The sequence below is a fragment of the Dothidotthia symphoricarpi genome (assembly GCF_010015815.1).
Source record: "Dothidotthia symphoricarpi CBS 119687 unplaced genomic scaffold P153scaffold_8, whole genome shotgun sequence".
NCBI lineage: Eukaryota > Fungi > Ascomycota > Dothideomycetes > Pleosporales > Dothidotthiaceae > Dothidotthia > Dothidotthia symphoricarpi.
This window is the reverse complement of record NW_022985015.1, coordinates 412,731-438,599: the sequence shown is the minus strand read 5'-3', so window position 1 is coordinate 438,599 and position 25,869 is coordinate 412,731. Positions and strand designations below refer to the sequence as shown.

Here is a 25,869-nt window from a genome sequence, read left to right as displayed (position 1 = left end):
TACTAATAAGAGCCTACCCTGGATTGTTTGCAGCCTTCAACCCTTTAGTTTAGTCGCGTTGCTTTCTAGGTGAACTGTCGACTCCCAAAAAGCGTACTCCATGGATACTACACAAATCAAGGAGGTAAGAGTTCCGAGCAGAGTATGCACAACGCCCGAGCCTTAATGTTTTCAGATGGTCCAACGCTCGCCACTTTCTGATCGTGAAGTATTCTTAAGTCATCGCGACCATCTGTAGACAGCATGGTGCACTTGAAAGTGTCGAGAATACTCTGATAACGATCGATAATCCCAACAACATCCATTGCTTCGTACGTCGCCGGAGAGCAACATTGAAAGATTCCTAAGTGATCTCCTTCCTAGGGTTTTGACATATTATAAACTTTGATGTTGGGGAAAAGGTTATTGACCGCCTTCACTCCGACTGCAAACAGGAAGACTGAGCGAAGTGGTGGATTGGAAAAGCCCTGAGTCTGAAGTCGAGGATGGCTCATGTTGCGAAAACCTGCGACGAAGCATCTTTTGAGATGATCATAGATCATCGAAGTCAGGGTAGGACGAGAACATGATAAGATCAGCTGTAAGACTGTAGTTCACAAGGCTGGGAGCTGGTCGCCGTATGGGGGCAGTGCGTAGTGATCGGCGACAGCCTCAGTTGATGCACTCCGCATATGTGGAGAACGTAAATGGGTCTCTGAGGCGCAGACATCACAGCCTCATCGGAGCAAGGGGGACCACAGTAAGTGGTCTGATCATCTTACGTACATATCTGCGGCACAGCATCATTCTGTGCCCTCCTCCCGTGTCGCTTTTGTAACCGGAAGGCTTCAGTTCAAAGGTTTAGTTTGGTTCGGCACAATATCAGCTCAACCATGAATTCGAATAACGCTCATGGCCACGCTGCTACCTGGAGCTCTGAAGAGGGTTAACATTTGCACGCAGCGCTCATCCTTTCCTCGTGCATACACACCACCGGCATCATGCAGTTACCCACCAAAGCACTTACCCCACCTCGGAGGACAGGTGACAGGTCATGTAGGCATGGGCAAGAAGATTAGCCTATATAGACCAATCAATCAATAAGTTCTATTGCACTAATTCCTGTCGAAGAAAGGACCATGCATTACTTTGTGCCCTCCGCTTCAGTTTAAACTCTCTCCCATCTCACTTAACCAAAGTATCTTTGTCGGATTACAATGGATGCTACTAAAGACTCCAGCTCGATGGCCTCTATCAATCATCAACCTTCGCCGCCTGTCTCACCGGGTTTAGAGGCCTCCGCAGCGTCCGAAATGGCTAGTCAACAATACTCAAGCGACCCGTTCGCCCCAAACTACCGCCACATCTGCCCCTGGAGCGCGCAGGAGAAGGCCGAATACATAGCAACCTGGCCGGTGCCTTTGCAACCCAACTTCTGGGAAGTCTACGAGTCCGCCGAACACGCAGAATGGACTCGACCTAGGGATCAGCTTGATGTCCTCCTCCGCGAACGCGGGCTAGAAGAAGTTTGTAACACAATTTTGTATTCGGAACAGAAGACTGAGCACGGAACTGATATGGGCATGGATGAGAGGCAGGAAAGGGTACGAGAACTACTTAGGGACGCAGGCGAGCTAGCATTGCTCGAGAAGGCAGAGAAGATTTGGCGAATGATGGCTGAGCGAAATGATGTTCAAAAGGGCAAAAAATCAATTGAGCATCTGTTTGAAATAGGAGATGAGGCGGGGTTCAGGTGGCTTAAGATGAATCCAGATTGGGTGAGGACAGATCATGGTGAACGCTCTAAGTAGCATTCAAGAACGAGCGTCGTTTTTTTGGTAGCTGCTCACGACGGCAATTATAAAATGAAACGCATAAAGAGTGGGTTTATGTTAGTGGTGAGTCCAAATAACCTTAAGAAGAATAGACTGACTGTGCCCCACGCTCTGTTTTTCCATCCACCGTGACCCTTACAGCCATCCCAGATCTGAAGCATGTCGGTTTAGCAGTCATACACAGTGACAATATGCAAAGAAAAACGGGGTTGTTATGGTCCACACGGTAATTACCTATCGTAATTCAAGTCTTCTACCAATTCCTCGTATACGTCTGGAGCTCTTGGGGCAACCAACCCCAGAAAATTTGTGTACCACCGTAGTTATCTGACCAAGAAAAGTTGTAGTAATGGCGGAGAAGAATCGTCGGAGTTTGTACAGTAAGATCCGAAGTGTAGTCGAAGAATTCTTGAAGAGGAGCGGGTAGCCTTATATGTGCTATCCAATATGAAGTAATTTCCCACCAGAACTACCAAGCGCATAGCGAGAGGGCTTGACTTGAACTGAGTTCCAAGCGTAACAAATGAGCCACTTTTATTTTGTCTAATCGCTTTCAGTGCTCATGATTTCTAGGTTTTTATGCATTAGACGCTGCATGGGCGTCACGTTCCAATGAAAGGCGACTACATAACTTAATCTCGTGATTTAGCATGTGCGTTCAATTCTATGACTTCAAGATAGAGCCAGAGTTACGTAAACATTGGCAGGTGTAGTGTGGGTTGCGTCTTCGGGAGATCATGCTTTAGCCGCAACGGAGCCGAACAAGATCCGTTCTGCAGTTAAGTGAGGCGGGTAGGATTATGGAAGTACAGCAGTCTCTGGGTCTGGTAGAAGGCATGGGACTAAGCTCGACATCGAGAAGCAACAACACTGCAGCATGTAGAAACCAACGTTTGTAGTCGAATCAGAATAATCTAGAGATTAGGATTTCTTAACTTGAACCCACAAAACAGTTACAGGTCCAGTTTAAGCTTGGCCTACATGACCTTGAAGGATCAACGTTCGTGGCCGGCCTAACTGCACTGCGCCTCAGTAAGGCTCTCACCACAATCCCTGTCCTTAACACTCTGGAATACGTAGTGTTGTTTTACAAATGATCGTCAAGCTTTACGTTATTGTAGACTGCGGTCATCCTGCAAGGCGTAACTTGCAGTTCAAGTCGCTGGGCATTTCACAAGCACACATACTTACAACAGCCATTTCCAGTCTTTTGCCCTTGACGCTTTAGATTCAATACCATACAACATGAGTAGAACATGCAGTCCTCGTCAGCTGCTGTTCTGTTTCATCGGCATATTCTGCCTTTTCATGATTTTCATGACAGGAGCCCTTCTTCGCTATCGTCTCCAAGTTCTCGACTCGCGTTCTTTTTCAGAGGCACGGAGACCTCTCCAAGACAACTTGCCTAGACCGCAAGGATCAGTGATTCCAATGGCACCAGAGATTCTCCGCGAACCGACGATTGACCGCCCACGGCTAACAGCACCCGGTTCAAACTACGGGCTCTCTCCCACGGAGTGCCGTGCCAGATTTGCAGGTCTCTTCGACGAGATAGATCGCTCCGTTGCGCTGCGAAAGGATCTGGGAAACGTCAGCTCGGCGGATATCGATTTGTCTTGGATCCCTTATGGAGCAATGCGGGTTATGATATACAACCACAAGGTAACCTTCATCCCCCCCTTTCCTGATTCGTCAACAAAACGCAGAAGCTCACACTATTACTTACAGCTCTACATCATCGAGGCAAAACTCGACGGAAAAGGCCACTACCCCCGCCTTCTCGCCATTCTCCACCAACTCAACCGCGCCATCACATCCTCACCCTCCCGTCTCCCCTCGATAGAATTCTCCTTCGTCGTAAACGACATAGCCGATGAATCTCACAATCACCGCACAATCTGGGCTTTCTCGCGACATGTCTCTCTCGACGACGAAATGTGGCTTATGCCAGACTTTGGGTACTGGTCGTGGCCGCTTGAGCTGGTGGGCGAGTACGAGCAGATACGCACTGAGATGCGGGGCAGCGAGGTAGAGTGGGAGAAGAAAGTTCCCAAGGTGCTTTGGCGAGGGGCTGTTAAGACGAATAAGGAAGTAAGGGGTGCGCTGATGGGGGTTACAAGAGGGAAACCATGGGCGGATGTGGAGGAAGTTATTTGGAAGGGCAGAACGGCTGTGAGTGATGGGAGTGCTGCGTTGCCAATTGCGGAGCACTGCAAGTATCAGTTTCTTGTTCATACTGAAGGTAAGATGGCCTTCTCTCGGTGAATGGAATGGCTACGACTGACACCTTGATAAAACTGCAGGACGCAGCTACTCTGGTCGAGGAAAATATCTTCTTAACTGCGCGTCCGTTGTGATAACACATAAAGCCGAGTGGATTGAGCCTCATTCGCACCTTTTCATTCCCTCAGGACCGCACCAGAACGTCGTAGAGGTTGAACACGACTTCTCTGACCTCGAGGCAAAAGTACAGGACCTCTTGCAGAATCCAGAGCGCGCAAAAGCTATTGTAAATAATAGTATAGCAACATTTCGTGATAGACATATCACACCAGCAGCGGAGGCATGCTATTGGAGACAGCTCTTTCTGTCGTGGGCTGATGTGAGCTTCCGTCCAGAGCCATGGGAAGTTGATGAAAATGGGAGGAAAAGGATAAGGGGAGTTCCCTTTGAGACGTTTGTGTAAGTCGTGAAAATGCGTTGCAGGGATAAAGTTTTGAGGCTGATGCAGTGCACAGGATTGAAGCACTCGACCGATGTTCTTGGGGGAAGTGGCTCACGCTTCAGTGTTAAGTGTTGGCTTAGTATTTGTTTTGGGAGCTGGTAACTAGCAACGGGGTAAGGTTATTATTTGGGAGTGCACAGAGCAACACTATGCGTAAAGACGTGTAGAGAAGAGAGAGAAGAAGCCATGAGTGCGACGACGGCCCATGATGAGAAGCATGCCAGGGCAGTATAAATAGGGTGTAGTGGAGATTCGCGTGATCGCAGTGCCAACAATCACACAGAAATGGTGAATGCGATGTGCGTATGCAAGGTGTTCTGCCCCAGGAAGATACATCAGTCATGAGAGGTGGGGAAGAAGCCAAGTAATGACATGGGTAAGATTCTTGAGAAAGCCGCATTAGTTTGTAGATGGTCCAGTTTTCCGTATCGGGATACATGTAAGCGCGCTTGAGAATTCTTTCCAACTGCATTGTGGCGACGGGTGTTGGACTTGTCCGTACGATCGGAGGCTCGGATTTAAGATTGGTATACGTGGGCGTTGGCGCCACATAGTCAAAGTATGTCAGTACTATGATCAAGCTAAGGGGTTTGTTGACGAGCTGTTGCTGGTACGAGTCAAAGTCTGATAGACGAGGAGGGTAGGCTGGCAAGGAAGGCACCCCGAGAACGCATCGACGTCTCTCACCATCGATTCACGACTCCACACCGTTCGCAGACTACCGAATCAGAATTCGTACACAGTGTTGTCTTGTACAACGCCAAGAGCCTTCGTTTTTGACAGTATTTGTCGAGTGCAAAACGGCGTCATCGTGCATACCTCGGAAGCTCCGGAACTGAAACAGATGCGTGGGTCTGGTAGATGGAGTGCCTGAGTTTTTTATCGTCTCACACCGAGGCAGTTGGTCTGATAACATGGACAACGATTCATGCAGTCGTTGATATTGGGAATACGCATCCGGCAGAATGGCGGGGCTGCAATAGACACCGCCACGTCTTCTGCATCAACGCCTCACCGCATGTGTTTTCGAGTGTGCATGTCATTCGTTTTTGGTCAGCAGAAGGATCGTTGCCGCCGCTACGGGTGGATCTTGTCAGCATGCCCCTTGTCTGACGCACGCACGAAACACTTCGTATTACAGTTGACCAGACATGACTTCACTGTAATGCAGCAAAGCACCCAGCAAAGCACTCAGCAAAACGCGACTGCACCGCATACAGCGTTCCTGTCTGAACTTGGTTCGTGGGCGAGGCCGACAAGGGCCAAAACCGGCAAAGATGAGCAAACCGACCCATAATTAGACCTGTCGCTGATGCACACAGGGATCCTCATCCCCGTCATCGCAAGGCAAATGAGATCAGCGGCCGCCCGAGTCTTCCGGGATTGGGCGTTGAGCACAGCCGCGTGTGCATCGCGTCGCGTCCATGCCGCACCGTTCCGTCGTTGAAGATTCATTTAACCCTATGCCGCCTCTTCCACATTCGTTCATTCTTTGCAACCTCTTGCGTAGTCGGTCTTGGTACCTGTAGTTTTACTCGCCCCTAGAACTACAGACACTGTTACCTCATTTTTTTTTGGCAGGATGAAGTGTAGCTCCTTTTTGACGGCGTCGGCCTTCACATGTCTGGCGAGCTGTATGTGACTCGACCCGACTTCCGATCATACGACACTAACGCATCCACAGCATCTGCAGTTGTTGCCCGAGATGCGACCGTCAAACCTATCGACATTGCGTTGGAGGTAGTGAAGCGAGCGTCTCCTGAGGCGCCCAACGGTTATGCGCCAGCCGCGGTTGACTGCCCTTCGACACGCCCAACGATCCGCAAAGCAGGAAGCCTTTCCAGTCAAGAGACAGCATGGCTGCAGAAACGAAGACCCAACACCGTCGACCCCATGCGCGAGCTGCTTGTACGAATGAACATTAGCAATTTCGATGTTGGGGCATATATCGACAAATACAGCGACAACACAACTGCATTACCCAATATTGCCATCTCGTTTTCTGGCGGAGGTTACCGTGCATTGCTCAACGGAGCAGGTGCACTCTCCGCGTTCGACAGCCGCACAACGAACTCGACAAACAGTGGGCATCTGGGCGGGTTATTGCAATCGTCTACATATGTCTCAGCTCTATCGGGTGGAGGATGGCTGATGGGCAGCATCTACGCGAACAATTTCACCTCTGTAGAGAACATCCTGCAGCACGATGATATCTGGCAGTTTCAAAACTCGATATTCGAGGGCCCACCGACCAGTGGCATCCAGCTTCTGTCGTCGGCCGACTACTACAAGAATCTACTTGACACTGTCGACACCAAGTCCGATGCGCCTGGAGAGTTCAACACTTCTATTACTGATTACTACGGCCGAGCTCTTTCCTTCCAGCTCATCAATGCAACTGATGGGGGGCCAGGTATGCTTAAATTCTCTCTGACTATTTGTTCGTGCTAACACACCCAGCCTACACCTTCTCTTCTCTTCAAGACGATTCTGAGTTCTCGAATGGAAATGCACCAATGCCCATCCTCGTCGCTGATGGACGCAACCCTGGAGAGTTAATTGTGTCCCTGAACGCGACCGTCTATGAATTCAACCCATGGGAGATGGGATCCAGTGATCCCACCACGTTCGCTTTTGCGCCTTTGAAATATATTGGATCAAACTTCTCCGCAGGCGTGATCGCCGACGACCAGGACTGCGTTTCTGGATTCGACAATCTTGGTTTCGTCATGGGCACTAGCAGTTCTTTGTTCAACCAGATCTTCCTCTCGCTCGATACCTACACCAGCAGCCTGCCAAGTTTCCTGACCACCGCGATCGCGAACCTGCTAGTCAAGCTTGGACAGAATGCAGACGATATTGCAGACTACACCCCAAATCCATTCTACCATTTCAACCAAGGCACAAATCTCAACGCGAACCGCACGCGCCTGACACTCGTCGATGGAGGAGAGGATCTGCAGAATCTTCCTCTCAACCCAGTCATTCAGCCGAACCGTCACGTCGACGTGATCTTTGCCGTTGACTCGTCTGCCGACACAATTGCACCGAACACACTGAACTTCCCCAACGGTACCGCTCTGATCGCGACGTACGAGCGTGCCAACACGGACATTATGAACCACACTTCGTTCCCTTACATTCCAGGCCATGACACTTTCGTGGCCCTCGGTCTTAACAGCCGCCCCACATTCTTTGGTTGCAACAGCAGCAACGTCACCGAAGGCGACAACATCCCCCCGATCATTGTGTATATTCCCAACGCTCCTTATGTATTCTGGTCGAACACGTCGACGTTTGGCAAGCTGGATTACACCCTTGAGGAGCGCCATGCTATGATTGTCAACGGCTACGACGTTGCAACTCAAGCCAACTCTACGCGTGAGGGAGCGTCGAACTGGCCTACTTGCGTTGGCTGCGCTATCTTGTCTAGGAGCTTGGAGCGCAATGGCGAGACTGTACCTGACGCGTGCCAGCAGTGCTTTACCGACTACTGCTGGAACGGCACTACGGTGTCGAGCGTAGCATCGTACCAGCCAGAAATGATTCTCACGGCTCTCAATGCGACGGCGGACAGCGGTATTGGGAAGCTTGTTGTTCCAACCATCATTGGCTCTCTGATTCCGATGGTTGTTTCTGGGATCATGCTGTTTTAGGCGGCACTCCAATTGGTGGCCGATCTGACAGCGTTTTCATTTGTTTTGCATTCTCATGATTCCCCATGTTATATATAGCAATTTGGATACTCGAATAATTGGTCCTGCATCTATGGCAAACAGCCCAGCCTATCACTGTGAGATGATTCCCGCTTACTGACTAGCCCCTGCATTGCGGCTCTTTTCTACCTGCATGTCATTCCCGAGCCATGCCCCGCACCGTCGAAAAAGATTCCAGCCCCGCCATCCAACAGCCACTTTCTTAACACAAGGCCCAAACACCACCCAACCAACCTTAACCATGGCTGTGCCGACCCTCGCAACGGCCCCTGTGCTCTCCACGCCAGACACGCACATCTTCGAGGACCCAACTCCGGTCGTCGATACGTCGAATCTCCCGCGCCTCTCTGACGAGCAGGTTGCCCTCACATACGAGATCGAACGGACTGTCAAGGAAATAAAGGAAGGGAGATGGAAGAGGATCGCGCTGCAGTTTCCAGACCACATGCTGGTCGATGCGCCGAGGGTGTATGAGCAGCTGGGGCGAGGGCTGGGGAGAGCGAGGAAAGCACCAAATGAAACGAGCGCGGAGGGGGAGCTGAGTGACAAGCTGGAAGGCACTGCGATAGGGGAAGAGCGCCTTGTGGACGAGAAGCTGTATATACTCGGCGACACGTCCTACGGCGCATGCTGCGTCGACGAGGTGGCTGCCGAGCACGTCGATGCAGATGTCGTCGTCCACTACGGGCGCTCGTGTCTGTCGCCTCCGTCCAGACTACCCGTCATCTACGTCTTCACGGCGCGCCCCCTCGACCTCGACCCGCTGGTGGAGACGTTCAAGACCACGTACCCGGACACAGCGCAGAAGATCATCCTCATGGCCGACATACCCTACGCCCACCACATCCCCCTGCTACACACACGCCTGCAGGAAGCCGGCTACACACACCTCCACGCAACGGAAATCGTGCACAACCCCTCCTCCCCGCTCCCCAACCGCACAACCCCGCCAGACGCCCAAGACACCCTCAACGACTACGCACTCTTCCACATCTCCGACCCCCCAACCTCCCTCCTCCTCACCCTCTCCTCCCGCGTCTCAGCAATCCACATCTACCCCACCGACACCATATCCCCAACCGCCACCCTAGCCTCCACATCCCTCACCCTCCGCCGCCGCTACGCCCTCCTAACCTCCCTCTCCACAACCCCCATCTTCGGCATCCTAATCAACACCCTCTCCGTAAAAAACTACCTCCACATGCTGTCCCACGTACAATCGCAGATCGCCGCCGCGGGCAAAAAAAGCTACACCTTCGTCGTTGGGAAGGTCAACGCGGCCAAGGTTGCGAACTTTAGTGAGGTGGGGGGCTGGGTTGTTATCGGGTGTTGGGAGAGTAGTTTGGTGGAGAGTAGCGAGTTCTGGAGGCCGGTTATTACGCCGTTTGAGTTGGGGCTTGCGCTTATGGAGGATGGGGAGAGGGTGTGGACGGGGGAGTGGGTGGGGGGGTTTGCGGAGGTGATGCAGCGCGGAGGGAAACTTGCGCTGACGCTGGAGAAGAAGCAGGAGCGGAAAGAGGGCGGAAAGGGGCGGGAAATCGCCCACGACAATGGACATGATGATGCTGACGAGGAAGATGACGACGACGACGAATCCGCACCCCCTGAATTCGACCTCCGCACCGGCCGCTACGTCTCGCACTCGCGCCCTATGCGCGCGACCAAACCCGCTCAATCTGTTACTGACGCGGAGGGAGCGGCGAGTGGGAGCTCGGCGCTGGCTAGGCGCGCAAAGGGTGAGCTGGCGAGCGTGGGCGGCGTTGTGTCGCCTGGGGCGGAGTACTTGAGGTCGCAGCGTACGTGGCAGGGGTTGGGTAGTGATTATACTAATGGTGATGAGGGGGCGGGAGGGGCGAGGATGGAGGAGGGGCGGAGTGGGGTGGCGAGGGGGTATGTTGTTGGGGAGGGGGGGAAGCACTGAGATATTTTGGGGATGGTGGGTGTGTTGGATGTATATATATATATATATATATATATATATTGTGTATGGAGAAGGAACAAGCCAGATATTCTAACATGATATTCCTATTGCGTTTGGGGGGAAAGGTATCTTCCACGTCTCTTTCTCTCTTTCACACTCACTCACTCACTCACCCACTCAAACCATACAAGAAACCCCCCGAAACACCACAACGCCCCAACACCCACCAAGATCCATGCGATAATTTCCCCATCAAACTCCAACTTTTCCACAACAACCTCACCCCCCACCCTCAGCAACCGCCCTCAACAACCCCCCCATATAATTCCGCAACACAAGATTATGACTAACCACAAACGCAATCTGCTCCCTGACGGGTCCAAAAACCCTCGGCACCCACCCAACGCCCAGTTCCTCAATCTCCTCTCTCTCTTCATCGCGCTGCGCCTGTTCCCTCGCCGCATCCCCAGTGCGGGGTTTCTTCGCGCCTGTTGTTTCGCGGCGCGCGTCGGAGCTTGCTGCGCGCTTGTGGCTGTGTGATGTGGGGCTGTGAGGCACGTTGACAGAGGGGGCGGGCGGGGCGAGTTTCTGAAGTTGGCGGGCGAGGTTGCGGAGGACGAGGACGGAGGAGAGGGGGAGGCCGGCGGCGTCGTTGGAGTCGTCTGTTGCGGTGTTGTAGTAGCGGAAGTTTGGCGGGGGGGAGGGTAGGGTGGAGGAGGGGTGGTTGGTGAATGGTGGTAGGGATGTGGTGTCGAGGGGGCCAGTCTGCGCAGAGGCAGTCGACGGGCGTGCGTCCTCTGGCGTGCGGTTATGCTTTGCGTGGATAGCCTGCTTGATAGACGTATCCGGGAGGTGAGTTTTGATGTGCTGGCCCGCTTCGAAGGCGGAGTGAGTGCCGTCCGAGTCAGCGAAGCGGGTACATCCGCCCCAGTGGCAGGAGTACGTTTGTGGTTTTGCGGCGGAGACGGCGTCGCCGTTTTCCATGTCGATGTCTGGTTTGGGCTCGAGGAGCCATTGGCCTGTTTCTTGGTCGCGCGGGATCAGCAGGTGTGTGGCTACGATGTGCTCCCACATGGCGCGGGCGCCGGATGTGTATTCGCCGCATTCGAGTTTGGTGGCTGCGTGTTTGGTGTCGGTGAAGCCGTTGAGGAGGGCGGGGGGGTGCCAGCAGCAGCGCATGTAGGGCTTTTTTGTGCTTGGGTCTACGGGGATGGAGCGCGATTTGATGCCGCGGATGGTGTATTTTGGTTGCCCGCCTACGGTGAGGACCTGGGCTGATGCGCCACCGAAGGTTGTGGATACGTTTGTGATGAAGTCCTTTGCTGGCATGAGGGCTTTGAACGCTGAAGGGTTGGATGCCATTGCTTCTTGGAAGGCTGCGTTGTAGGCTGACCATAGTTGGATTTGTGTGATCTCGCCAGTGGAGTCTTCTTCAAAGCACGTCTTGAGCCATTGCGAACTTCGCTCTGGCTCGTCGAGCGTGACTAGGTGGTCGATTATCGCCGATGACAACTTCGGCGCGCCGTCATGTGGCTGTGGTGATTTTGTCGTTTTTGGTGTGCTTCTTCGTTCTTCGTAGGCGATGGCGCCGTGTTGTAGCAGGCGGACAAGCTGGTTCACGACACTCCCGATGTTGACCTCGTTTGCGAGTATCTCGACGTTATCTGCAAACCCGGTGAACAGATACAAAAAGTCGAGGCATGCTATGCGGAGGTCTTCGTCTTCAACAAGGAGCCAGTCACATATCGACTGTAGTGTTTTTGTGGGTACGTTTGACAGCTTGTTTGTGGCTTCCAGGTTCATGGCTATCCGGGCTAGTGCTCGTAACGAGGTGATGATTCTGCCGCGGTCATCTGAGTCGACTTGTGCTAGCAGAGAGCGGTAGACGGGGCTCTGGGCACTGAGTTCCCAGTATTTTGTCAGCTGCTCGGCAATTTCGAGAGCGTAGTGCTGCAGCTCGACGACGGTCGAATGCTTGGGCAGATTCAGGACAACGACAATCAGGTCCTGGACAGAGGGGATCATGGAGACGAACAGGGCATTCTCTTTCAGCATGACCATGTTCCGTACGATCAGAGCCGCCTCGTTGATCATATTAAGAGCCTTGGCGTCGTCCTCTGGCAGGAGGTCGTCGTCGGTGTCGAGCGTCTGGAGCGATTCTATCCTCTGCAGCAGGTCCTGGGTGCCAGACAGGCCGTTGAGAACATGTGGCTGGTCGAAGTCGTCTTCCACGTAGGAAATGTCCCAGCTCACGTCGAAGAAGAGCGAGCCCACGTCGATGACCTTGGCAATGAGCGCCTCAGCCAGGCCGGGGAACTGGTCGAAGCGGTACTTGTCGCCCCGTTCGTGGGAGATTTTGACCAGGTGGTGCAGGGCGTAGGCCTCCTCGTCGGGCTCCCGTGAGCGCAGTGCGTGGAGGGCGCGAATGTAGATGTTGGGCCCTGGGAAGCCGGTGCCGGGCAGCATCATGCCCTTGGGGGGGACGGGGCGGTTCTTTTTGTTGAGAATGTACTTTTTGCGCGACTGGATGTACGTGTCGAGGCTGTTGGACGGCGTCACGACAGGCTTCATGGTCGAAGGCACGGGGTTGCGCGGCTCGTAGCTGGCTATGGTCATGGCGGCAGCGCTGGTGCCGTAGCCGTTGACCTGGTGGCCGGTGGTGGACTGGCGTGTCTGGCGCGTCGACGACTCGGGCTGGAACAGGACGCGCTGTGGAGGGGCATGGCGGAGGGAGCGAGTGGCGCGGCCGGTGCTGCCTGGGTCGTCGACGTCCATCTTGTCCTGGCTGGGCGTCTTCTTGGCGTCGCCGTCGTCGTCCTCTTCGTCCGAGACGTCCTCGCCGTTGCGCAGACGGGCGTCGCGGCTGCCGGGGCCGAAGAAGTTCTCGACGGTGCGGTTCAGCAGGTCGCCGCCCTTGGCCGTCACGTCCTCGAGCACCTCCTTGGGCGGCGGTTCGCGGTGGTGGACGGTGGAGATCTCGTAGGCGGCCAGGTTCTTGTAGTAGGCCGACTTGACCAGGAAAGCCTGCGTGTTGAGGCTGGGGCTGCCGGGCAGGAACTCGGCGGCGAGGCGGCGCCAGGCAAGCTTATTGCCCTTTGTATCGGATACCTTGTCGTAGCCGCCCTCTGCGTTCACGCGCTTCCACAGGCGCAAGAGGTCGATGTGCCGGCTGCCGACCTTGGGCACGCGGTCGAAGACGGTCCTGCACGTGTTGAGTCAGTATGCGTATGCACCATGCGACTGCGTAAGAGGGATGTGTGTACCCGCGCTGCTGGTGGTACTCGGCCACCTTGTCCAGGAATTCATCACGTTCCTCCTCCGAGTACTCGTCCTGTACTTTGGTCGGCGCCATGTTGCGATTGGCACATGAAGCTCAGAATGTGGCCGTGAGCGTCGCGCGATATGCAAAATGCCAGCCGTGTGTTTGGCCGGAGGGTCGTCGAGGTGGTTGTCAAGTTGGTCGAGGGCGCGCGTTGTCGCGGTCGCGGTGCCGGTGCTGGGTGATCGAGCTCCGACGTGTGGAATGCCAGAGCTCCATTCCAACGCGAACGACGGACACGGCTAGCGCTGGTTTCACGTGACAGGTACTGCTCGCGCCTTCCTCCGTCTCCCACAACCCTCACACATTCGCATTCACAAACGCCAATGGATGCAGTGCGAGATTCCATCACGCGTTTCACCAAATGAAAACAAATTCATCCCCGACTAACACCACAGCCTGCTCGCTAACCCTCTGCAATGCTCTCCCTCCCATTGGCAAAACTGTCGACGGCCCAAGACGCTGACCCAAACGAGCAAAAGTTCACCTGGACCCATGACACCCAGAACCTTGTCGTCGTCTTTGATTCCTATGGTGCACATGGCCCGTCGTCCCAGCTCTTGAAAGTGGTGCAGGGCACGCAGGTTCGAGTAAGAGCTGCAAACCCACCCCTACACTGATCTCAGAGCCTAGCGAGCCGTGAAGTGTGCGAGCTGACATGTCGTGCCAGCAACTAATCGAGCTGGAGCGTTTGATCAATGAAGGACATGACATTGTCAGGACCATGCAGGAATGTGGTGTCGAACTCAAGAACGAGCAGTTACCCATATCAGCCATCGTCCGCTGTCCGCTACTAGCCATTCGGTGGCAGCGACCTGATAAGAAGGTGGAAATCTTCGTCTGTTTACATCAACAACACTAATTTACAGCAAAGGTTCGTCGTCTCCAACTCAAGTTCAAGTCCAGTGAGGATTACGCCGCTGCCTACAGTCACCTCTCCCAGCTCGGTTTGCGCATGAGTTCTGCAAATGAAGGTCAGAATCAATCACGCGCGCCGGCTTCAACACTCCCTTCCAAGACTGCAAGTGCAAGCCTATCATGCCCTCCATCAAGACTGGCAGATATATCCAATCGACCGTACACTGCCGTTGCAGCACCGACAGCCCTTGAGTCCCACATACAAGAGGCTGCCAGAGCTCGTCCCATGTCCGCTTCCACAGCCTTCACCAATCAAACTCGCAATAATCCTGCGTTTTACAGCCCCCTATCACCTCCAGAGTACTTCCCAAGGCCCGAGACAGCCACATCGATGATTCTTGACTATCCATCTGACACATCCCCGTTCCCACCACGCTATCGACCGTTGTCTACTAGTGATGAAAACGGGCGTCCAGAGACTGCGACACTCTACAGCCGTCCTAGTACCGGCGAGGCAACACTACCGCCCAAACGAGAGCTCCCGTTCCAACGTTCATCTTCTCCGCGATCATCGGGAACTGACGGTGTTCGGCCCCTGAGTCGACCCTCGAGTGCTTTGATGCGGCCACCGCCTTTGCCTTCTCGTGTCACCGATTTACGACCAAGCTCTAGTCGGGCAGCAAGCCAAGACATGGAATTTCCTCCCCTTCCCAAGCCGACTGTCATTGGAAATGGTGTACTTCAGGCGCAGGTGATGCAACAGGCCCCCAAGACACCGACCCAGGACGGTATCGTACCCACACGTGTCCCTGGCATGTTCTATGAGAACAGCGAAAACTTGCCGCCTGCAAGCTCGTCCCCAGGTTCTTCGACCCCTTCGCCTAGGTTGTATAAGCAAGCAGCTGCCAGCAACCTTCCAACCACTCGACCCCTGAGCAAGCTTGGTAGCAGCGCCCAGAACCGACGTCAAACAGAGTCACACAACACTCTCACCACCCCTCCAGCATCCGAAGCCAGGTATCAAGATTTCCCAGTGCCCGAAACCGCTTTTACTTCTTCAAAGGATCACGGAGACAGCCTCGCAGCGTACGCAATGCAGTCTGAGGAAGAACGACAAGTCGCCTTGAACGAGTTCATCATCCAAAATCTTGAGAGCGATGACTTCCTCACTTTGATTGAAGACATGGAGACCTGCTGGGCTAGGGTGGCGCTTGGTATGCGTTGATACACGCAGGGGTTAGTATTCAGGAAGTCAGGGATGGGTCTGATGTTGCGGAAAATGTGGTGGCAGAAAAGTTTCGTTCATGATTTTTGCTATTTTATGCTCGCATGCCCCGACAGCAATACATCAACATCACCTACTGCAACCCAGGCCAAAAAATTCAATCACTAACCCGGTACACATACCACATTACTTCACATCACCGAGACAATACCCCAGTCCTAGCTCCCTCCTTCAAAGCTTCGCATGCATCTCCCCAATCCGCCTCTCACTCCCCTCAACCCCCCGCTCCCACTCAGCATACCGCGCATCATACCAGCCCGCCCACCCCCCATCCCCATCCTTCCTCCCTGCAATAAACTCCGCCATCTTCAACCCATCCGCAATCGCCGCATTCGCCCCACCCCCACCCAGAATCGGCTGCGCATGCACCGCATCCCCCACAAACAGCACGCCCTTCTCCCCCCACGCCCGCAGCTCCCCCACAGGCACCCGCACCGTCCGCATCAACCAGCTCAGAATCCGCTCTCGGCGCAACTTCGCAACGTCGAATATATCGGCGAACGGCTGCTCGAGGCCCTCCTGCAGGCTCTGCACCTCGGCGAAGAACGCGGGCGGCGTCTCCGTTGCGCCCGCTTTGGGGCGATGCGGCGCATACAAGGCGTCGTCGGCGCCGCGTGACGCGCGCGAGAATATCCAGCTCACGCCTACGGAAGCGCTGGGTTTTGCGGAAGGGGAGGGGGGAGGGTTATCAGTGACATGAACCTGCAGCTTCACCCCCCCGAGCGAGGATTCAAGCACATTCGCGCCCCTTAACGCAGGCGCATAGCGCTCCTGGAACAGTTCGCGAGACACACGTCGCCGCCCATTAAACGCGACGAAAGGCAGGACAGCGGGGTGTACACCAGGCATCAGCGCGGTCCGTAGCGCGGAATGCACGCCATCTGCACCTACAACCATATTACTCTGCACGTTCCCCCCGTTGCTAAACCGCAGCTTCACTCCCCCTTCCCCGCCCTCAACCACCGCTTCAACACCACATCCCCACCGCACATCCACACCCTCCCGCAGCAGCTCCTCGAGCCGGCCCCGATGCGCGCGGAATTCCCCCGAGCCATCCCGCCTGTCGACTGCTACGCGCGCCCTGAATGCGCGCTCGTCTATGCCTAGGATCGGGAGGAGTGGGGTGTAGGACGTCGGGCAGAGGGTTATGGCGTAGTTGTGGGGTGGGGGGGAGGGGGATTTTTCGTATAAGGTTGAGGGGATGTTGAGGTGTCGGAGGGCGCGGCTTAGTGTTAGGCCGCTTATTCCTGCGCCGACTATGGGGAGGGGGGTGGGCATTGTTTTCTTTTTTCTTTTTCGGCGGAGAGTTTTGTTGGGGGGGTTGAGAAAAGATGGGAGGTGGTGGTGGTGGTTGTGGTTGTGGTTGGAGAGACGTGATTGGCTCGATCGTGTTCGATGGGGGTGGAGAGTGGTGAATTGTACGGGGTGTGGATATCTGGATGGAAGATTTTAGTGTCGTGTTAACGCTTGAGTAGTGAAAAAAACAAGAGAATGATAGGCTGGATACTGCGGTTACTTTTTCAAGTTGCGCGCGTTTCGAGAGTCGTTTAAACAGACAGCGTCAAGGTGCTCTCGCAACGAAACCACCCACAAGACTAACCAAAATCCTCCCCCCAACACACATACACATACACATACACCCTTCCCCCACCCCATCAACCACACATCCCCTCACGCACCACCCCCCCGATACCGCCGCGCAATCATCTCCGCAGCCCTCTCCGCAATCCCATAAACCGCCGTCTGCACATGCGCCGACAAAATAACCGGAATAACACTCGCATCCACGACCCTCAACCCCCCCACCCCATAAACCCTCAACTGCGGATCCACGACCCCGCCCTCCCCCCTAGGAAGCATCGCACACGACCCCATCGGATGGTAAAACGTAAACACATTCTCCCTCACATACCGCACCCAATCCGCATGCGTCTCCGTCGCAGCCCCGGGGTCGAACTCCGATACCCAGAGATCGCGGAACGGGGGTGTGCTGGCGATGGTGCGGAGGTACTGCGCGGCGTGCGCGGTGGCTTCGAGATCGAAAGCGGGGGCTAGGTATCTGGGGTTGATAGTGGGTTTGGCGAGGGGGTCGGGGGAGGAGATGTGGACTGTGCCGCGGGCGAAGGGGTGCATGACGCCTGCGATGAGGGAGGCGTATTTTTTCCCGTAGCCTGTGGTGTTGGCGGCTGGGTAGCCGCGCGTGCCGAGGTAACCGTCGCTGAAGACGACTTCGAGGTCTGGGGCGGGGGAGGCGGCGTCTAGTAGTGTGGAGAGCTTCATGCGGTCTACGATGTTGGATGTGTTGGCTGAGGAGCGTGCGAGCTGGAGGAGGCGGCTGGCGTTGGGGCCCGTCTGGTGCCACTTCAGGAACCCGAAGCAGCTACCCGCGTACTGGTAGAGGGACTTTTCGCCCTGCTTCCATAGCGCTAGTTCGAGCGCTGCGCGGGTTTTGTTGTATTTGAGGATATCCAGCCCTGTGATGTTGGGGCGCAGCTCGTATGTGTTTTGGATGCGGAGATGGTCTTGCAGGTTCTCTCCCACGCCGGGGAGGTTGAGCTTCTGCCGTATACCGGCGTTGGCGAGAACGGCTTTCTGGCCGATGCCCGAGAGTTCGAGGATCTTTGGGGAGAGCAGACTCCCGGCCGAGAGGATGACTTCTTTCTTTGCGGTGAGTTTTCTGCCGTCTGTAAGGACAACGCCGGTGGCTCTTGAGGCGTTGCTATTCAAGTCGACTTTGTGTACTGTGGTGTTGAACATGATGACCAGGTTGTTGCCGGCCCTGGGAAGAAACGCCACTGAGTACGAGCGCGTGTGGTTTCCGAGATAATTCGTCGCCGGGTGGTATGCAGCCCCAAGAACATGTCCATTCAACGGAGTCAGATTGTGTTCCAGGCCGAGGTTCTGCAATGTAGGAATACCGGCTTGCAGATGGAGAGGAGGATCCTCGATCAAAGATGTCTGGATCGGGCCTCCATAACCTACTCCATTGTCACCATACTGGGCAGTTCCATTCGTACGCTGGAAGTTCTCCGCCTTGAGCATGGCAGGATACATGGACTTCCAATTCCAGCCCGGATTGCCCAGTTCTTCCCACGCATCGTATTCTCGCATGCTGGCTCGATCCCACACCAGTAGGTTGAGGGCAGATGAGCCTCCTAGGACTCTGCCACGGTTGTGCACAATAGTGCGGTTGTTTGCCTCCGTTTGGGCAGTTGTTGGCAGACTCCAGTCGTACGCGGTGCCAAATGTCGTTCCTCTGAGTCCGGGGACATATATACCAGGCTCGTTACGTCCATCGGGGCCGGCCTCAACCACCAGCACGCAGTCATCTGGCAGTTCTTGACTGAGTCGAGTTGCTAAAGCAAGACCGGCGGTCCCGCCTCCGACGATGATCTGAAGCAGACGTGAGTTGGACAACTGATGTGTGTTTAAGAGACACGCATTCATACAAAATCGTAGCTACCACCATTTGCCCGGCAACTCGCGCCAACGCAAGGCAAAAGGCCAAGCGTCGCGCTCAAGAATCCCAATGCCAACCCACGCATCATGTAAGTCTTCTTCAAGCAGAAGACACGCAGAGCGACGGCGAAATTAAGGCCCAACGATCTCGAACTTTATAGGTTGGTTGGAGATCGAAGAAGTAAACGCCATCGCAAAGACACTATATGCAATTGAACCCTACCCACGGTAGGCATTGTCAAGTTCAACCGCCTCCGCGGATTGGAGGATGTGCGAGCATCCAATGGGATGCTAGCTGTTGGCACTCCCAGGGCTGGGATAAATGAAGCATGGGTCGGAGTCGTGCATCCTGCAAGAGCGGCACTTATCGATCTGACCCAACTCGGGAATCAATGCGGCATGTAATCGCTAATAGCAACACATATCTTGCCAGCCTCCGTACAATTGTTCGATGCATACTTTCGAAGTAGGTTCGATTGTGAGTCGCAAACATACACGAAACCCCCTCAGCTAGAACGCGGATGTTAATAAGGAGAGTGTTGCGCACTACGCATGAGACATCGGCTCTAGAGCGGAAGAAGGTACGTTTTAGATTGGCATTCAGTCCGCCAACCAGATGATGGAATCGAGATATCTCCGTAGAATTACCGGCATGACCCGCGCGATTACACTCTACGCTGTTGCGCCGATTACAGTCCACGACGAGAAGTAGAGAGATGAAATAGATATGGACACGGAGAGGGCGAGTGAGCGGAACGCCTCCCACATACACAAGATGCATGCGGAGAAAGCATTATCTCAACGCCTCTTTGCATTCTTTGTCTCTGAACCTTTCCCTGTCTCTTCCCACTGTTCTAGCTTTTTATTGTCATATCGCTGCGTTGTTGAGAGTGAATTCTCCGATCAATATTAGTCAACTTGTAGCACTCGGAATGCCGTTTGACAAATATAGAAGATCACGCCTTGAAGAAACCTCGTCGTTGAGATCGATGTGATGTATATCGGTGGTGTGTGTTGTAGGCCCAGAAGCTGAGTGACGAATACTGAGCCAGCTCTAGAGCCGTCAGTGCAGTATGTGTCAATCAATCCGATCCGTCTGCGGGCCCTGTTTGGTGCGGGTCTCGTTTTGATGAGTTCGCGGTGTCTTGGACAGACTGAGGTGATTGTAAGACATGACGTTCTAGGAGGGCGATCTAGCCATTTCCTCGCTTCTTCTCCATCCTGCCGGTAATGAATGGCCTAGGATAAGAGCAATGCTTCGCGTTTAGTCGTTGACAAGTCTTCCAGAATTTTGTTGGACGTCTTCGTAATGCGCGAGAAAGTAATGTGCATCGTCGTTAGACGTATGTCCTAGCCTGAAGATATGGTAGTAGTACACACATGTAGTGCTGAGTCGTCCTTTGATAGCGAACAGCATATCCTAAACAACGCTCTTCTTCAACCCAGCGCCCATTTCGCAGCATTGTTGGGTATAAGCCTCCTAAACATATCGAGCTGCTTTCTGTGAACCGCCATCCTCGCCTCCAAGATGTCCGGTCGCAGCTGAACAGTCTTATCGACGCGCTGCTCGGTACCGCTATGTACGATGGTATAGTCGGGAAGCTGTGTATAAGGCGGCACAACCGAGGAGGCAGCAATGGTGCAGTACTACAGCCAGTCAGTATACTGCAGCAGTGTCTTGCCCACACACCATCACATACCTTGCCAACAACACACCCCCTCCCCAGCACAGCACCAACCTCCACCACACTCCCTTCGCCCACTTCAGCCGCTTCCACCACGGCATTACTCTCCACCACGACATTGTGTCCAAGCCGTACCGAGATCGGACCCCGCATTGATGCCATGCTGCTGCGCTTGCTCTCGACATCCTGCACTGTCTCCATGCCCATCCCAACTTTTGCTCGCTCGTACACGATCACGCCGTCGCCAAGTATCACAGGCGCGAAAGTACTACTGAGCTTGCTGTGAGGGTGGAGCACAGTGTTGGAGCCTATGGTGATTGCATGTGTGCCTGTGAGCTGGGCATGCTGTGCGATGAGCGCGGTTTGGTGGAGAGCGACCGATGACGGCTTCGGGAGCATGGATGTGCGTTTTGGGGCAGTCGAACTACGACGATCGGGCGCCGGGCGCGCGGGAGTTGCTTGTGAGGACATTATGGGAGGTGAGCTTTTGGTGAGTTGAAGTTGGAGTTTGACTTCATACTCCGAGTACGCGTTGGGCGCGTCGTGGATTTAACGGTATGGCCGAGACACGTGACTATTTACGAGATCCTTCCCCTCTCTGTAGGGTTGACTATTTGGTCAACATTTTGAGGACTTGCAGTTACAATCATTCGCACAGCATGTAAGACCGCTTTTGTTGCCAAAAGACATTTCCATTTTTTTCGCAATGAGCAGATATCTGAAGAGGGTATGCACAAGCTAGTAAGTGTCCGTCCACAACTCCATGATAGCCATCAATGTTTAGGAGTAGTACCATAACCAGCCGTCGAAATAACATTACAACCAATAATTTTTTGGAAAGAAGAAAACAAGAAAGAGGTAAAACCATAACTGTAAATAAGCAAATGTATCCATCAAGAGTCTGACCTAAAGTCTGTTGCAGCTGATGATTGCCGCAAGCGCCAGATGCCATGGAAAGTCGAGTGAGATCTGGCCGTAGCTCGTCGTCCATGCAAGTATATGTGCATTAGATGCCGTGCATAGTGAAGTGAAATCTGTGCCGCAGCAGCTCCTAGCCGCAGACACCCGTAAGTCGCAATAATCTATAGTAGTGGGCAGGGAGCTCGTCGTTGTAAGAAATGATCTATGCCAATGGACAGATAAGCCATAGTGTAGTCGAAATGGTCTGATGTCTGATCAATGCCGACACTTCCCTGGATCTTGTGAAAATATACTGATGTTTGAAATCATGGCTTAGTTGTTACCGAATGACAGGTTTTGCATAGCCGCCAGGAAGGCTGGGTCATTGCTACCAGAGTAGGACGCACCGGCCGTAGGTGTGTGACCGTTTCCGTTTCCGTTTCCGTTTCCATTTCCGTTTCCGTAGCCGCCAGACGCGCCAAAACCTGCAGTGTTCATTGTGCCAGAGGTATACGGAGTGTATCCCGCGCCGGAAGCGCCGTGCCCAGCTGCTTGATTATTCGCCCCAGAAGTGGCGTATTGGTTATATGAGGGACCTGTAGTTGACGTGAAAGACTGGCTTGCAGCCTGATAGCGTCCACCATAGGCCGGTCCACTAGTAGGAACGTTGTAGGCGGGAGACGTAGAATAAGTCGCGGGCGGATAGTAACCACCGTAGTTCATAGGGCTTCCACCGCCTGTAGCGTTGGGAAAGCCGTTGTAGCTGCCATAGCGATCATACATCTGCTGATGAGCGACCTGTTGGCCATGAGCCCAAGGCTGCATGTAAGGAGCCTGAGGGGCGTAGTTGGGAATCTGATGGGAGAAGGCACCGTAGGAACCATCGTCGTAATAACCCTGGGCAACATTGTTGCGGGCTCGACCTGATTTATGTTAGTTGGGTCTACCATAGGCCTCAAAGTACACTCACCGTATTGCTCGTTGGAGCGTTGTCCGTACTGCTCATTGGCGCGATGGCCATATTGCTCGTTAGACCGATTACCATACTGCTCGTTGGAGCGCCGACTGCTGCTTCCGAAACCAGGACCAACAGCGAGAGGGGTGTTGGCGGCGTTAGGGTTTAGAATGGCACCAGGACCGATCGCAGAGGGCGGTTTGACCTGGATCAAGCCTGCCGGATTGACAACTGATGCCGGATTGACAGCGGACATCCAGATACGCTGCTTGTAATGTTTGAAGAGATCGGCGACGAGCTCATTGAAGTTGACGTATGTCTCAGCGTAGTAGAAATACGTGATCTTGTGGAAATCGCTGATTCAGTTAGCAGCGAAACGCGTAGAGCTTGGGGGAGGACTTACGCCTGGTACTCAGCGTCAAGTATTTCCATCGGTAAGTTATGCTCGGCAGCCTTCTGGGCTCCGAGACGTTTGGCCTTGGCCTCCTGTCCCTCCTTGTCGCGCAAGCCCAGAATTTCATGCTGCTGCGCAAGACGTTTGATCATCTTAGGCTTCGCATCTTGATCCTGCTGAACACCCATCTGTTGAGGGCTGTTCATGCTGCTTTGGAATCCTTTGGCGCGAGCAAGCGCGCCGAGCATGCCTGAATCGTTCTGTGCGCCAGCAAGCGAATACTGAGAGAACATAACAAGCCAACGGAAATGCTCCTCGTTGGCCTCGTTCTTAGCCTTCTTAGCCTCTTCTAGGGTCACGTCCGCATGCGTAACCTGTCCAAGGTCGCATCCGCGATCGCCTTCGGTGATGACAAGGTCGCCGCGACGAATCTCGAGACCGGTGTTGTCGTACGTGTAGTAGATGTCAGCGCGAGAGCACTTGAACGTCACGACAAAAAGCCGACGGCCAGGGCGACCAAGGACATGTGGAACAGCGTACGGATTGCTGGTGTTCATCGCAGTGTTTGGCACAATGGGGTCTGGGTGAGCAGCAGAGATGGCAGAAGCGTTGATAGCCCGCGCAATAGGGCCGTGACCAGCGAAATAGGCAACATGGTCGAAGGGCTCTTCCTCAAGAGGTGAGTGAGATGAGTGGTGAGGAGACATGATGTCTTCATCCTCCTCCTGCGTGTGGCTCAGAGTGGAGGTGGGCATGGTGGGGTTGTAGTTGCTGTAGTGCGCGAACGAATGACGGCGACCAAGGGGATCTCCACCAATAGCATCGATGTTCCCTGTGGCCCACTGCTGTCTCTTGGGACTGACAGTAAGCTCCGCCGCTGGATCGCGACCGAGCAACGACACGTGTTCACTGAAGCGGCGAGTAAGCGACAAGGCAGGAGGGTGCATTGTTGTGTCGGAGTCGTCAAGTTCCTCGATGGCGTACTCGGCGGCGGTGCCGTAGGAGACGTTTCGAAGACCTGCGGTAGTCTTGCGACGCTGCTGCTGTTGTTGATGTGAAGGTGAACCGCTGGACGCAGCTCGGTTGCGAGCCCGTGCGTTCTCCATGGCGGCCTGCTTGATGAGCAAAGCTTGTTTGTTTTCACGCTCCCAATATCCGGGTGGCAGACGTACCCCGTGCTCAGATCCGTTCGACGATTCGACTTCGTCAGCTTCGTCTTCACGCAGCTGCGAGAGGCCAATGCCAGACTCGCCAAGGAGACTGGGCTTTGAGGGACGGTGGTGCAGGTTGGGCAAATTGGAGCGCAGGCGAGCAGAAAACTGACCCACGGGGCTATTCTCAATGTCACCTTGTCCGATGCTGTAAGACTGAGACCTGACAGATTTACGGAGTGGCGAGGGTGGTTGTTGGTTCAAGAGGAAACCGATACCTTCGTCGGTTTCGAGCGCGGCAGGCGAAGGAAGCGGCCTGTGATTCGCTGACGTCGGCGAGGGCAAGACCTCCTTCAAACGGCTGTTCGACGACGCGGTGAAGCTTGTCGTGTTCCACGGAAACGAAGTCGAGGTGGTTGGCCGCGCCTGCTGTGGGAATTCGCTTGATGGCGTGGTTGGTTGAGATGCTGCAAACGACACTGACGGAAGTGAGTATTTGCGGTTAGGCTGTATGTCTTGCAGCCAACCACTAGACGGACGCCGACCGCCAGGATATCCGCCAGCCACCGGGCGGATAGCGGTCGGGGTAGGTACGTGCTCGCGGTCATCGTCGCTTGAGGCCAAGGCATCAGAGTCTGGGGTTGGGCGACGAAGTTGCAACTTCGACTTGTCCAACAATGGGCCTCCTACGGATAGACCGCCCTTGTATCCGGAAGGACTCATGGCGTCTTTTTCTGTTCGTATTATTAGGACTGTCTGACGCATTTCGTGCAGACCAGATGGAGCGTACCTTGAATCTAGTAAAAATGATGAAGAATGGACCGATGTCTACCTGCACAGTATCTACACTAAGGCTATGTGTGCTCTGCACAGCGAAGATGTTGTAGGTTGTAACACGCAATGTAGGTAGACGGCTAATGCAGGAAGACTATATGTAGAAGATCTGAAGGTACCTATAAAGACGAACGCACACACAGTTAGTGATGACTCTTTAGGAGAGAAGTGATAGTCGTAGGGTAATTCAGGTGAGAGAGGTAAGAGGAGTGAAGGCAAATGCGTTGAAGGTATGTCTTGGGCATTGCAGATGTAGCACAAGCATAACAAAAGGTTATGTCGCGCTTGATAGTGTAAGAGGAGAGTAGATAGGAAGACTTACCGATCGTCTAGTAGTCGTCAAATCCGCGACCACCTGTAGATTGCCTATGACAGAGTTTCCTGGCGAGGAGAGCACTTGGGTATAAAAGCGAGTAATAATGATACAACCACTGACAGTACTAGGTGCTGAGAGTTCTCAGTACGGTCGTTGCTTTTCTGTTTGTTCTTGTTAGGCTTGTCTTGCAGCGGTTAAAGCTCGGGAGAAGGATAAAAAGCCAGCTTAGGGTGTGTGACAATGAGCGTCATGGACAAGGGAAAGCAAAGCGATATTCCTAAGAAAGGTTTTGAGGGAGTAGAAGAGAGGTTAGGTGAACTGGAGGGGGTATCAAGGGACAGTGGACACTGGGGTCATGTGCAACGAACAAATTGAATTTGTTGTGAGACTCACCAGTTGTGATTGATGTAGAGAGAGTCCTTTTTGAAGGCTGATAGGCGAAGAGAAGCAGAGCCTTCTACACGCGGCTGATGGTCGAGTTCCTTGCGTGATGCCAAATGTAGATTGGAGTAGGAGGAGAGAGAACCGAGGAGGAAG

The 25,869-nt window shown here is 54.0% G+C and overlaps 10 protein-coding genes across 10 annotated transcripts; 5 read left to right on the top strand and 5 right to left on the bottom strand.

Moving 5' to 3' along the window:
* Window positions 1-1,292: 1,292 nt before the first annotated feature.
* On the top strand, window positions 1,293-1,790 carry P153DRAFT_384580 (uncharacterized protein; the record flags this gene model as incomplete). The annotated part of the gene is made up of 1 exon (XM_033670352.1): window positions 1,293-1,790. The coding sequence occupies one exon, from the start codon at window positions 1,293-1,295 to the stop codon at window positions 1,788-1,790; it is 498 nt and encodes a 165-aa protein (XP_033524688.1).
* Window positions 1,791-2,900: 1,110 nt separating this feature from the next.
* P153DRAFT_365924 (uncharacterized protein) lies at window positions 2,901-4,686 on the top strand. Its single transcript, XM_033667930.1, has 4 exons — window positions 2,901-3,476; window positions 3,543-4,056; window positions 4,118-4,496; window positions 4,553-4,686. Exons 1-4 carry the CDS (start codon window positions 3,060-3,062, stop codon window positions 4,605-4,607), a joined length of 1,365 nt encoding a protein of 454 aa, XP_033524687.1. The 5' UTR covers window positions 2,901-3,059; the 3' UTR covers window positions 4,608-4,686.
* A 1,314-nt stretch (window positions 4,687-6,000) lies between these two features.
* P153DRAFT_215403 (uncharacterized protein) lies at window positions 6,001-8,292 on the top strand. The gene is made up of 2 exons (XM_033662591.1): window positions 6,001-6,952; window positions 7,000-8,292. The coding sequence occupies exons 1-2, from the start codon at window positions 6,160-6,162 to the stop codon at window positions 8,193-8,195; spliced, it is 1,989 nt and encodes a 662-aa protein (XP_033524686.1). The 5' UTR covers window positions 6,001-6,159; the 3' UTR covers window positions 8,196-8,292.
* Window positions 8,293-8,496: 204 nt separating this feature from the next.
* P153DRAFT_384577 (diphthamide biosynthesis protein) lies at window positions 8,497-10,176 on the top strand (the record flags this gene model as incomplete). Its single annotated transcript, XM_033670351.1, has 1 exon — window positions 8,497-10,176. One exon carries the CDS (start codon window positions 8,497-8,499, stop codon window positions 10,174-10,176), a length of 1,680 nt encoding a protein of 559 aa, XP_033524685.1.
* A 67-nt stretch (window positions 10,177-10,243) lies between these two features.
* On the bottom strand, window positions 10,244-13,670 carry P153DRAFT_430541 (uncharacterized protein). The gene is made up of 2 exons (XM_033672842.1): window positions 13,440-13,670; window positions 10,244-13,378 (listed from the first exon to the last, which is right to left on the bottom strand). The coding sequence occupies exons 1-2, from the start codon at window positions 13,526-13,528 to the stop codon at window positions 10,456-10,458; spliced, it is 3,012 nt and encodes a 1,003-aa protein (XP_033524684.1). The 5' UTR covers window positions 13,529-13,670; the 3' UTR covers window positions 10,244-10,455.
* A 244-nt stretch (window positions 13,671-13,914) lies between these two features.
* Window positions 13,915-15,578, top strand: P153DRAFT_288723 (uncharacterized protein; the record flags this gene model as incomplete). Its single annotated transcript, XM_033663611.1, has 3 exons — window positions 13,915-14,085; window positions 14,166-14,321; window positions 14,370-15,578. 3 exons carry the CDS (start codon window positions 13,915-13,917, stop codon window positions 15,576-15,578), a joined length of 1,536 nt encoding a protein of 511 aa, XP_033524683.1.
* A 98-nt stretch (window positions 15,579-15,676) lies between these two features.
* On the bottom strand, window positions 15,677-16,916 carry P153DRAFT_337915 (FAD/NAD(P)-binding domain-containing protein; the record flags this gene model as incomplete). The annotated part of the gene is made up of 1 exon (XM_033665765.1): window positions 15,677-16,916. The coding sequence occupies one exon, from the start codon at window positions 16,914-16,916 to the stop codon at window positions 15,810-15,812; it is 1,107 nt and encodes a 368-aa protein (XP_033524682.1). The 3' UTR covers window positions 15,677-15,809.
* Window positions 16,917-17,309: 393 nt separating this feature from the next.
* Window positions 17,310-19,085, bottom strand: P153DRAFT_375078 (GMC oxidoreductase; the record flags this gene model as incomplete). Its single annotated transcript, XM_033669558.1, has 2 exons — window positions 17,310-17,345; window positions 17,376-19,085. The coding sequence occupies 2 exons, from the start codon at window positions 19,083-19,085 to the stop codon at window positions 17,310-17,312; spliced, it is 1,746 nt and encodes a 581-aa protein (XP_033524681.1).
* A 1,449-nt stretch (window positions 19,086-20,534) lies between these two features.
* On the bottom strand, window positions 20,535-21,253 carry P153DRAFT_384572 (trimeric LpxA-like protein; the record flags this gene model as incomplete). The annotated part of the gene is made up of 2 exons (XM_033670350.1): window positions 20,535-20,744; window positions 20,798-21,253. The coding sequence occupies 2 exons, from the start codon at window positions 21,251-21,253 to the stop codon at window positions 20,535-20,537; spliced, it is 666 nt and encodes a 221-aa protein (XP_033524680.1).
* Window positions 21,254-22,015: 762 nt separating this feature from the next.
* On the bottom strand, window positions 22,016-24,905 carry P153DRAFT_384571 (uncharacterized protein; the record flags this gene model as incomplete). The annotated part of the gene is made up of 3 exons (XM_033670349.1): window positions 22,016-22,605; window positions 22,653-22,993; window positions 23,041-24,905. The coding sequence occupies 3 exons, from the start codon at window positions 24,903-24,905 to the stop codon at window positions 22,016-22,018; spliced, it is 2,796 nt and encodes a 931-aa protein (XP_033524679.1).
* Between the last annotated feature and the right edge of the window lie 964 nt (window positions 24,906-25,869).

Bases quoted from the DNA above. Each gene is read 5' to 3' on its own strand.
- P153DRAFT_215403 (XM_033662591.1), top strand. From the start codon at position 6,160: ATGTCTGGCGAGCTGTATGTGACTCGACCCGACTTCCGATCATACGAC. The intron at 6,953-6,999 runs GTATGCTTAAAT...TAACACACCCAG, and splicing joins TGCAACTGATGGGGGGCCAG to CCTACACCTTCTCTTCTCTT.
- P153DRAFT_430541 (XM_033672842.1), bottom strand. From the start codon at position 13,528: ATGGCGCCGACCAAAGTACAGGACGAGTACTCGGAGGAGGAACGTGAT. The intron at 13,379-13,439 runs GTACACACATCC...CAACACGTGCAG, and splicing joins GAGTACCACCAGCAGCGCGG to GACCGTCTTCGACCGCGTGC.
- P153DRAFT_365924 (XM_033667930.1), top strand. From the start codon at position 3,060: ATGAGTAGAACATGCAGTCCTCGTCAGCTGCTGTTCTGTTTCATCGGC. The intron at 3,477-3,542 runs GTAACCTTCATC...TATTACTTACAG, and splicing joins TTATGATATACAACCACAAG to CTCTACATCATCGAGGCAAA. The intron at 4,497-4,552 runs GTAAGTCGTGAA...TGCAGTGCACAG, and splicing joins GTTCCCTTTGAGACGTTTGT to GATTGAAGCACTCGACCGAT.